Genomic DNA, 11,670 nt, shown 5'->3' on the forward strand with positions numbered 1-11,670 from the left:
GTTTGTCAGAAAGTGCTAAATTTAAGCATCTCGCCTCAAACGTGCGAACGGCCGTGTTTGTTTCTGTGAGCGCAACGCCAATCAATAATCCCTTAGCCCGTGCTCGGCTATCAATTAATGCCACCACTGCTTGTCAAGCTGGATATCTAAAATGTCATCTGGGGGAAAAAAAAATAATTACATATTTGGGAAAACCTCTCCTTGCCCCACATAACCAAATTAACGGGGCCTAGGTAAATGTGGCAATGTAGTAACCCGTCTTTCAAACCTGTCGACGTTGTGAATAAATGGCAGCTTCAAGACACAGAGTGCTACAAAAGCTCCCCCTTCCCACCCGTCAAAAAAAAAAAAATGCAAAAAGTGTCTTGGGAAAATAAGGTGTTTGGCACATAAGTACGCCCCACTTCTACCCCCCATAATCCTTTGCAGGCTGTTTTACATTCAGTCAAATATGCTGGGAAATAACAAATGTGTCTTAGCTTATTCAGCTAATGGACAGTGGGAGCAGGGCTAGGGCTGTGCAGACAAAACCGTTCGCCCCGCGCCGGGGTGCAGACATGCTTAACGACCGGCTATTGTGCAACAGATGCAGCTAATAGGAGATTTCCTCATATTATTTCATTAAATTATTTCATTTTCATTTTCAAGCAAATTCATAAATACGGGACTAGTGGAACGAGAGGGGAAAAAATTCTTTGCATGATAATAGAAAAAATACATAGCGGGTCAAACCCTATGCAGGTGGCAACAATTAGCTGTAATTTTTGCAGATTGTAATGATCTATAATTTACCAACCGATGATGGCCTAGGCAGTGGCCCTCCCACTGCCCCCCCCCCCCCCCGAAAAAGTTCTTCCCAGCTTCGATTTGGCACACGTTGTTCAGCTGTTAGTCTTTAGCACGGTTGTCGAGAGCGAGGTGGCTGGGGTGGCAGGCTGGTGGAGCGGCTGGCTCGCGGGGCAGGCTACCCTGTCGATTCACAGTCGCCCAACACCGGCTCTGCCATCGGCTAGTGGGGCTGCCTCTGAGCCTCACTGCTCGCCAGGATCCCCGCACGTCACTTTCGGAGCCTCGCAGGTTTTATTTCGGTGCCGCGTCCAGCTTTCACATCCCTCTACTTTCACCTGTTTTTTTCTCAGATTGTTCTGGATGCTGCTGGAATGAGTCTCGCGTCTCTCGGAGCTGCTGTCTCTCCTGGCCGATAGCGCTGTGCCTGCGTCCACACCTGGCAGAATCGTTAGAGGTGCTGCGGGTGATATTTAAGGGCAACTTTCACACACGGCCTGGCCCATAATGCTGCCTCCCCCCCAGCCGTGGTTTTTCCCCATTTAAAGACTGAAAGGGGCCCTTGATGTGGGAGGGGCTTCAGTGCTGTTTACCTTCACTACCGCCCTCATTTATTTTTGCTCATAAGGAAATAATAAAAAATGTGTAAAACTGCAGATAAAAGCAATTTCAAAACATTTTAAAATTGTACCCTTCAAAATGAACCCCTCCCCAAGTCATTTTTGTTGGGTTTTTCTGTGGATGATGACAGCTTTAGCAAGAGTTTGACCTTTTTATTTTCGGAGTAAATTGCTATGCTCGGGGACGCTAAGACTTAGCATCTGAGCGTCACATCGGCGTGGCTAATTGGCCGCGTTAAGGTTGCCATTCATTATCCAACGATGAATATCCATTTTGCCGCCGCCGCGGGAAGGCTGTCATTTATCGACCTCGGGAGTCAGGGAATCAGTCGGGTCGCGACATCGGGGATGCACCCTTTGTCTGTTTACCTGCCGAGAAAATGCAATTTTGCAGCACCTTTTCCCAAAAATGCTTTTTATTTCAGAATTTAACCGCCATAATTATTGCAAATAACGTCTGTCAGATGGCTGTGCCGCACCCGATTGCTGTTTTTATGTTTTGACCTATCTATGAAAGCTGAAAAAAAGAATTAGCTAAATGGAGATGAAAGTGTTTATCAGATCGTTTGTTGCTGGAAATTGCCTCTGAGGGTTTGTTAATTTATTTATTTAATTTAATTTTTTTTTTTGCCAGTCCTAAGCGTTTTTTTCCAGCAAGGTTAGAAATTTGCAGACCACATTTAAGGAGCTGCACTGTCACGGTGAGTTAACTTTCCACCTCAGGAAACGCCGTTTCTTATTAATAGTAAACATTATTATTTCACAGGATTATACGTATGCACTCTGTCGTCTATTATCTTGCGGTAGCTTTTATCAGTTATGCTCATGTTAATTAGCAGAAGTGCCAAAGCCGGCGGTTTATGCCTCGAAATCGAATTATTTTTCAGAGTTTTCCGGACTTAAGAGACTGGGACCCAATTTAATCTGCCCATTGTGAGGAAATGTGGAATAAGTGGCCTCCCAGAGCATGAGGGAGGCCCTGGCAATAGGGCGGGTAACCCTGAACACTTAAAACCCAGTGAGGACTCTCACGTGTGCCGTGCGATTACCGCAAGGCCGTCTCCTTCTCGACAAAGCGGGGCGACGCTGTCTCTACCATCACCCCGGAGAGCTTGGAGGGAGGGGCTCTCGGGGGGGGGGAGTGTTGCCGCTCTACTTAGTGAAAAAGAACAAGATCTTCTCGGGCTGTCCAATGCATCCCGTGTTTCGGTCTCTGCTGAAAGACTCTCTCCTTATTGTTTATTATCTAATCTTTGTGGAAGAGTCGGCCTCGGTTAATGAGATTACAGACGCACGGTGCCACGAATCGTGGGTCGCCGCCTAAGTGCCATCGAAAGTCAATTATCATTTTAAAGGTTTCTCCGTCTCCGCGGCAATGGGGGACGGCACTTTCATTAATCGCTCACGAGTGCAGCGCTGTTTATCGCCGTGGCGAACGGGGCAGCGTCGGGTTTGTCATTAAATTGTTAAGGCGCACTGGACTCGGGGTGCGCAGTCGCAATAGGACAGGTCTGTCTGGCCACAGGAGAGCTGGGGACCATACATATGCCCTGCCAGGGATAAATAATCTAGGATTAGTAAATCCCCCATTAGTCTGGCTGTTTACATCGAGCTCTAGTCCTAATTCTCAGTCTGTTTTTGGATTGGAAGCTTGTAAAGCCATCAGAACAGGTTGCATTAAACAGTCATGATCCGGCTCTTTACATGCCGTCCCTATTATCAGCATGGTCACAGGACGAGAAACACTCACATGTGCGGCCCCCAAAATCACAACCTCTTTGGCTAGAACATCCTCTGTTTTTTTTTGTACTTTTTTGGAAGGCACGTCAATCTTGATTTGCGGAGACTCTGGTGGGGAGAGTATATGTGTGTGTGTATTCTCGTGATGGAGCGTATTGTCCTAATATAGGATTCCACTAGGATTCACAAGGGACAGCTCAAACCCTGAAGATCGGACACAGCGGAGACGTAACTGAACAGGGACGTTTCAGGAGGACTATGTCGTCGCTCATTTCTGTGCACCAGCATAGACTGTAAAACGTGAAGTGGAACGTAGCCTCTGTTTCGTGATCATGTTAAATCAAATTGTTATGCGCAATTATCGCTAATTGCTGTTTGGCAGGTGGCGCTGTGCCTCAGTTTAGGGCCACCAGATCGGCGCGCTCCTCACGTGTGAGGAATTCCAGTGGGTGCTCCCCTTGGCTCGAGTGTGAGACTAACCTCCTTCCCTCTTCTGTCTCTATCATTGCCACAGGTAAAGATGAGCCCAGCAGCTATATCTGCACCACCTGCAAGCAGCCGTTTGGCAGCGCCTGGTTCCTGCTGCAGCATGCGCAAAACACGCATGGGTTCCGCATCTACCTGGAGAGCGAGCATGGCAGCCCGCTTACACCGCATGTGGCCGTCACGCCAGGGGCGGGTGCTGACTGCCCCTCCCAAGGACCTGTGCATGGCCTGCACCTGCCCGACGGTGGCCCTTTTGGCCTCATGCGGTTGCCAGGCTCTGTGCCGGCGAGGGATAACGTGCCGCTGCGGGATGGCCGCTACCCGCTGACGCCTCCCCTTTTCAGCCCTCCTCCACGCCACCACCTGGACCCGCACCGCATGGAGCACTTGAGCCCAGAGGACCTGGCGCTGGCCGCCCACCACCCGAGTGCCTTTGACAGGGTTCTGCGCCTCAACCCCTTGCCCCTGGACCCACCGGCCATGGACTTCTCACGCCGGCTGCGGGAGCTGGCCGGCAACCCCTCAGGGTCCTCGCCGCCCCTGTCGCCGAAGCGGCCCAGTCCTATGCAACGGCTCCTGCAACCGTTTCAGTCGGGGGCCAAGCCCCCGTTCATGGCCACGCCCCCTCTGCCCACCACACAGTCCCCCTCAGGCTCCCAGTCCACACCCAACCACCAGCAGCAGACCACGCCCATGAAGACCAAGTCCTGCGAGTTCTGCGGCAAGGCCTTCAAGTTCCAGAGCAACTTGATCGTCCACCGGCGTAGCCACACGGGTGAAAAGCCCTACAAGTGCCACCTGTGCGACCACGCCTGCACACAGGCCAGCAAGCTGAAGCGCCACATGAAGACGCACCTGCACAAGTCCTCACCCATGACCGTCAAGTCGGATGATGGCCTGTCCGCCACCAGCTCCCCGGAGCCGGGCACCAGTGACTTGGTGGGCAGTGCCACCAATGCCCTCAAGTCGGTGGTGGCCAAGTTCAAGAGCGAGAACAACTGCCTGATCCCCGAGAATGGTGAGAATGAGGAGGATGAGGAGGAGGAGGAAGAGGAGGAGGAGGAAGAGGAGGAAGAGGAGGAGGAAGAGGGCGAGGAGGAGGAGCTGGAGAGTGAGAGTGGCCGTGGTGACTACCGCTTTGGCTTGAACCTGGAGGCAGCGCGGCACCATGAGAACAATGGTGGGCGGCTGGGTGCCATCGAGGACAATGGGCCTCGTTCGCTGCCCGAGGGTCTGCAGGACATGGGGCTGGCGGCCAGCATGCAGCACTACAGCGAGGCGCTGCGGCAGTGCAAGCGTAGTTCTCTCGGCATCGACGGCGAGGTGCCACGGGACCTCTGCGACGACGACTCAACTCTGGACCGTGCCGACGAGGGCTGCGGCGGCGCTGTCAACGGACGTGGCTCATCGCCCAGTGAGTCGGCCTCCGTCGGCCTCTCCAAGAAGCTGCTTTTGGGCAGCCCCAGCTCGCTGAGCCCCTTCTCCAAGCGTATCAAGATTGAGAAGGAGTTCGACCTCCCCACGCCGACCATCCCCAACACGGACAATGTCTACTCACAGTGGCTGGCCGGCTACGCCGCCTCCCGCCAGCTCAAGGACCCCTTCCTGAACTTCGGAGACTCCCGACAATCGCCATTCGCCTCATCCTCAGAGCACTCCTCGGAGAACGGCAGCCTGCGCTTCTCCACGCCACCCGGCGAGCTGGACGGGGGCCGCAGTGGCACGGGCAGTGGCGGCAGCACCCCGCACCTGGGCGGGCGACCCAGCTCCAAGGATGGCCGGCGCAGTGACACATGCGAGTTTTGCGGCAAGATCTTCAAGAACTGCAGCAACCTGACAGTGCACCGGCGCAGCCACACGGGCGAGCGGCCATACAAATGCGAGCTGTGTAGCTACGCCTGCGCCCAGAGCAGCAAGCTCACCCGACACATGAAGACGCACGGCCAGATGGGCAAGGACGTGTACAAATGTGAAATCTGTCAGATGCCTTTTAGCGTGTACAGCACCCTGGAGAAACACATGAAAAAATGGCACAGCGACCGCGTGTTGAACAGTGACATTAAAACCGAGTAGAGCGACATCCGGAACCTTCCTCCCTGTCCTCGGTCCCAGGTCCGCTTCCCCCGTTTCACCAGTCCTCCGGAGGCTAGGGGGTGACGTGCTAGGCACCAGCACACCTTGTTTCATATTTCTGTTGAATGCATGACCTGTATCGGGGCAATACGATTGCATCGACGCAAATTTGAGCCTTTCTCTTGTGCAATAATTTACCTGTTGTGTACTTTTTCTTTTCTTTTTGTTTTTTTTTTTTAAATATATTTAGACAGCATGTTTTGGCTACTTTTGAGAAGTCGTCCTCGATCAGTTAGTCGTTGAGTAAATGTGTTGCTGTTTCTAGTTTCTGTTTTGAGAGGAATGATTCAAGACCGTGCTGCATACATTCTGTGATACATATCATGTACAGCTCTGGGTCACGGTGTGGAGGGCGGGTGCACGGAGGCGGAGTCTAACCCCCTGGACAGGCTCACAGTCGCAGTTAAACTGATCTTTGTAAAAGGTTTCTGTCCATGTTGGGTTAAAGTGTTCGAATTGGGTTTAGTGCTAAACAGTGGCAGCCATAAATTTCATACAGCGACAGAAGTCATCTGATTCAATTTGTACTATCATTAGATGAAAAAAATAAAAAAAGAGTGCCTTGGATTGTTTTGAAGCTACGCTTGCTAATCCTTCTACTATTCCTTGTTGCTATAAGCCCGGGATCTCAGCTGGTTACTGGAGAATGGGGTCCGTCAGCCCCAAAAGTAAGGTCCTTGCATCAAGTGTACCTGATACAGTTGACTCTGACAGAATTTTTAAAAAAGTGATGACAAAGGCAAGACACATTTCCAGTTAATCATCTTTTAGCTACCTATTAATTGTGTATTCTTTAAATGCTGACTCTGTTTACTGGCATGGTACATACTGTATTGAATGGGGTTTTAAAAACTTTTTTGTTTGACTTTCCGGTACTGTATTCGGCGGTACAGTGAATCCACTTGTAAATCATAAGCTCTTGTAACTATTTTTTTTAATGATTTTTAAGAACTTTGTCACTGTTTTTTTAATATATATGTATAAGTAGAACAAATCTCTGATGTTGTTGGTTGGATCTTCAGTGTGCTGACCAGGCAGTATTAATGACTAGAGCACCTGGAATCTGTGGGCATTTTAATGCTGAAAAATGGTGGGGGGGGGGAGTTCAGAGATTGGAGGAGGTGTGTGTATGTGTGTGTGTGTGTGTGTGTGTGTGGGGTGGACGGGTTGGTCGGGCAAAGGCGATGGGTGGTGGGGGGGGGGGGGGACGTGCTCATCTGTGGCTTGCCTTTTCACAGGGGCACAACAAACTTTCCACGTCCCGGTCAGTGATGACTGTCGCCCTATAATCGTCTCCTTCCTTTAACTCTCGAAAGCCCCCACCCCCCAAGAAAGAGGACGACAGGCAAAGAGAGCATATATATATATTATTTTTTTTTAAATGCTCGTCCATCGCATGCTATTTGTGTTGACGTGAGTGACTCCGTCGTCGCACGGCGTTGGGCCCCGCCTGGTGTTCAGTATAGCACTTGTCACTCTGCCGCAGACTCTGTACCTGTTTCCGAATCAGAGGTACAGCGGTCGAGTATAAAAGTAAGATGGCTCATCCGTAGGACAAAGTGAGGTGCACTGTTTGAATTTCCCCCAGTTTACAGGTATTACGCTCAAGGGAAAACCGGCTGCAGTTCTGGCGGTGATGTGCGGCGTCGTTGCTCATTGTAGGAAGCAGCAGGCTGAGAGGGTCTGCTGTGCTGCCAACCATTCTCCTCCTCCAGAGGACCGGGCTGCGGGTAGCAGTGTGGTGACCGGGTACATTTCCTGCTTAGAGAACGAGTGTTCCAGACTTGCTGCTTACACAGCAAGGATTTTTTTTGTAAAAAAAAAAGAAAAGAAAAAAAAAAAGATAAAAATCAAATAAAAATGAAAAAAAAAATACAAAAAAACTGAAATAAAAATAAATATTACAACAACCTTTTTTTGTAACACTTCATTATAATTAGGGGGAAACTGTATTTAAGTGTTTATTGTTTTTGGGTTTTGCTTCTCTCCATTTTGTCTTGGTGAACTCGATCGATCACTATATATGTATATAGTGAAAATAATTTGTGATATTTTGGTTTGCCTTGCCTATTCGCAGCTCTTCAGGTCAAACAAAACATGCATTTGGGAAAGGTTTAAGATTATATATAAATGTATAGAGAGTACTTAAATATAGGAAAATGCACACACGTCAATTCCTATGCTAAAACACATTTACGGTCTACTTTTTTCTGTATTTCTAGAATGGTATTTGAATTAAATGTTCACCTAGTGTAGGGACTATAGTATTTATATCGAGACCTGTATTTTTATCTGTTGCTTGTTCTCTTAAAAAGGTATCGATGTACCTTTTTTTCGGTAGTGGGAAAAAAAAACAAGCTGCCACGGTCTATTTTTTTAATTTGGCAGGATAATATAGTGCAAATTATTTGTATGTTTAGAAAAACTGAAAACGGAAAACAAAAATCTGTGGCTTTGTACAGACGAGAGGCCATGTGATGGTTCTGTCGGACGGTCCTTTTCCCCATGTCCAATATATTGTTGAAGCAGTGGCTGTACAGAACATTTTTTTTCTATTATTCCTTTGACATTCTGTACGCAGTGATGCAAGCTGATGTTGGCTCGTCCGTAGTGTGCTTTCTGTCTCTTCACTTCCCTCACCCGACTACATTCCAGCATCTTAAAGGAATTTAATGTCATATGCAGTAAATCCGAACTAAATAAATCAATAAGTAAATAATTGAGTAAATAGTGTTTTAAAAAAAAATAAACATTTTGCAGGTTTTTCCTTTCTTTTTTTTCATTGCCAAAAACTAAATGGTGCTTTATATTTAGATTGGGAAGAAATTTTTTCATATGCAAAGCATATTTGAAAAAAAAAAAAACCGCAGAAATAAAAATTGACGGATAAGCCCGCTTGAGTTGATACTTTTTTTGTAAATGGCAATGCAGAATATTTTGTTATCCGCCTTTTGTATTCCTGTATTGAGAGCTGTTTGTTGTAAACTGAACTTGAACTTTATCTTTTACAATGGGAGTCACTATTTATTATTATGTGTGTGTACTGTTCAAAACAGCGGCACAGAAATGGATATTTTTTTTTTGTTTTGATTGTCTCAGTTGTGGGTTTTTTTGGGGGTTTTGGTTTAAGTATGACCTCTGAATATTGGAAACCTACCTTTTTTTTCGTTCTATTGGAGATACCGCTGTCTCTGTCTGGACAGTTGTCTGCATTATCCTGTTTACACACCCATTTTGTCCTTTAATGAAAAGAAATAAAAAAAAATGGAAGTACATTTGCGTTGGAGGTTTCTTGTATGCTGTGACAGGGTGAGCGGCTGGTGGTGAGAGGGGAGGAGTGCAGGGTACCCTCCCCCCCATATCGCTCCATCAGCCATATTCACACGTGCACACTTGACCCACCCAGGCAATGTAAGCCATGGCGACGTTTCCCTTGTCTCCGCTTCCTCTCTGGCGCTGTGTCCGTCCACAGACTTTTGTCTGCACTCACCCTCCCTCCTGCAGCCCCATACACACCCGTACCCCCCCCCCCCCACCCCGGCTCGGTCCATGTGGCTGCAGGTTTGTTTTGGCTGGAGCGGGCAGGTCATGTGACACCACTCTCTGTCACAATCCCCGTGTCATGTTACAGGGGAGAGTCCCCCCCCCCCCCCACTGCCCAAGTGGAGCCACCTTCCCTACATGTCCCGTAACGGGAATCTGTCCGCGGCTACTCCCTGTCAGTGCTCTCCTCGCGAAAGAGTGTAAATATCATTATCAAACAAATATCAGCGTAACTGGAAAACGTTATTCAAAAACAACTTTACAATCGCCGCATTAAAGTTCAGCCTTGATTTGATTGATTTGCTTGTCTTTGTGCTTAGGATGTTCTGGGCGAGTCTGTTGTAGGCATAGCTTTCCACTCCAAAGGAAGGCACTTGTGTTAATGAGGCCGTGTTGTGAGCAGCAGGTGCACACGCACGCACACACACGTACACACGCACGCACACACACACGCTCGCACATGTAGGGTAAACATATCCTTATGGGGACCGCTCATTCATTTCAATGGTAAAAAATGCTAACGCTAACTATGACAACCTTAACCCCTACCCTGCCCTAACCATAACCATAAGTAACAAAATACAAGAGTTTTTGCATTTTTATAAAATTGAGTTCCCCATAAGGGAAAAAAACGGATATTTATCTCGTTATGGGGACATTATGTCCCCATAAGGATAGGTAAACCCGCTCGCACACACACACGCACACACATGCGCGCACACACACACAGTGAGACTGGGATGTCTTCCTCACCGAGTGGAGGAAAAAAAACGATCTTACCCTCATGGTCCCTCTTGTTCCCACACAATGGCAGCTCGCGTGCGACTCCCCACGCCCGCAGTAAAAGCCCCCAACATGGCCGCTACCAGAACGCAGCTAACGGATGAAACGAAAAAAAGTGACACTTGTTTCGCTCTGATAAACCAGACACATTAAAAAACCACCGAGGATCATTTTTGGTTTCTCTGGGCACAAGGAAAAGATTCATATAAAACAGAAAACACTTTCCAGGACTATTAAAAAAATGACTGAAACCACAGGCCACTAGGCCTGTCAACTCCAGGCCTCCCCTGTCTGTCGTTAAGTGATGTTCAATGACCTGGGGAAACTGAAATAATAATAATTTTCTTTTTATTAGATTTCTTTTTTAAATTGTAAGTAATGTTTGCATGGGCCTGGTCGGTGAGGGTTTCCCATATTCCTTACTGTGGTTGTCCTTAGTTGTTACTGCTGGAGAAATGGGTGTTCAGAAGGTCTGCTTCTCCAGAAGATGACAACCCACATTGGAGGTTCACCAAGATGGCCGCTTCAGCCCGTCACGGAGTCTCGGCCAGCTTTCCCGTGACTGTTTCCTGTGATCCATAGTCAGACGTCGCTTCTTGATGGGGTTTGTGTGGGTCAGTTTGTGTCTATCTGAAACGGGACTTCGTCACATCCCAGGCTGACTCACTGTTGCATCCTTGTTGAGTGTCGGATGAATCATCACCGACCCCCGACCCCCGCCCCTTGCCAACACTTCTGATGCAGTTCATCGATAGAAGTCACATGACATAGCTGTCCACTGAGCCACTGGCATCTTAGCTTGGTGGCCAGGTGGACCTGAGGGTACGGAAGCATGGGAAGTGGTGAGGGTGTCTTTCCCGGGATTGCCTGCGGGGAATTATGACAAAAATGAGCGCCGAAAAGCGCTCCTGAAGTTAATTTCGGCACATCGTGGTGTCGCTGTCAGGTAACACCTACACCGTAAGGAAATATGGCCATCAAGCGTCTGTGGGAGGTGGAGACAAGTGTAACCCTGGCGGTGTGAACTTGAAGAAGCAGCCCAAAATATTCGTCTGAAATAATGCTTCCAGTATTCAGCTTCTGTCCTAATCGCTCATATGTTCGCCTGGACGTAGTTGGTAGTGGCCTTTCGCCATGACAACCCCCCCCCCAGCCACCAACCCACACCCTGATTCTTCCAGGCACTTTCTAAGCCTTGACCAAAGCAAATACACTGTGAACTGTCACATTAAACCCAATTACACTGCCTTGTCTTACGCTCATGGGAGTCTTACTTACACAAAAATATAGGGCAAAAGGAAACATGATTGGTTATCTCTCTGAACCAATCAGATTGTAGAGGAGGCAGGTCCAACCAATCAGATGTCTTGGTCTCGCCTCCTCTAGTTGCTTGAACCCACCACCTCTACAATCTGATTGGTTACCTCTTGGAGCCAATCATTTTCCATTCTGCCCTCAGAACATTTCTGCTTCTATTTCTTACAAGAAAAAAGTCTCCCATTCTCCCCCAAACCTGAGTTTGCTTACGATTCAATCAGAAATACTCCGTCCTGCATTCTGCCTTGAAACATAACATTAA

General features: G+C 48.3%; 1 protein-coding gene across 2 annotated transcripts in view; it reads left to right on the plus strand.

Annotated features, from left to right (window-relative positions):
* The window catches only part of LOC111850712 (B-cell lymphoma/leukemia 11A-like), a 48,467-nt gene extending 39,429 nt beyond the window's left edge, over positions 1-9,038 (plus strand). For both annotated transcript variants that reach the window (XM_023824894.2, XM_023824895.2), the window contains exon 3: positions 3,661-9,038. In XM_023824894.2, the coding sequence (XP_023680662.2) occupies positions 3,661-5,705 (2,045 nt within the window). In that variant the 3' untranslated portion in view covers positions 5,706-9,038. The remainder of the gene's footprint in view (positions 1-3,660) is intronic.
* Positions 9,039-11,670: the final 2,632 nt, after the last annotated feature.

This window comes from Paramormyrops kingsleyae, chromosome 20 (assembly GCF_048594095.1).
Source record: "Paramormyrops kingsleyae isolate MSU_618 chromosome 20, PKINGS_0.4, whole genome shotgun sequence".
In the NCBI taxonomy this organism is placed as follows: domain Eukaryota; kingdom Metazoa; phylum Chordata; class Actinopteri; order Osteoglossiformes; family Mormyridae; genus Paramormyrops; species Paramormyrops kingsleyae.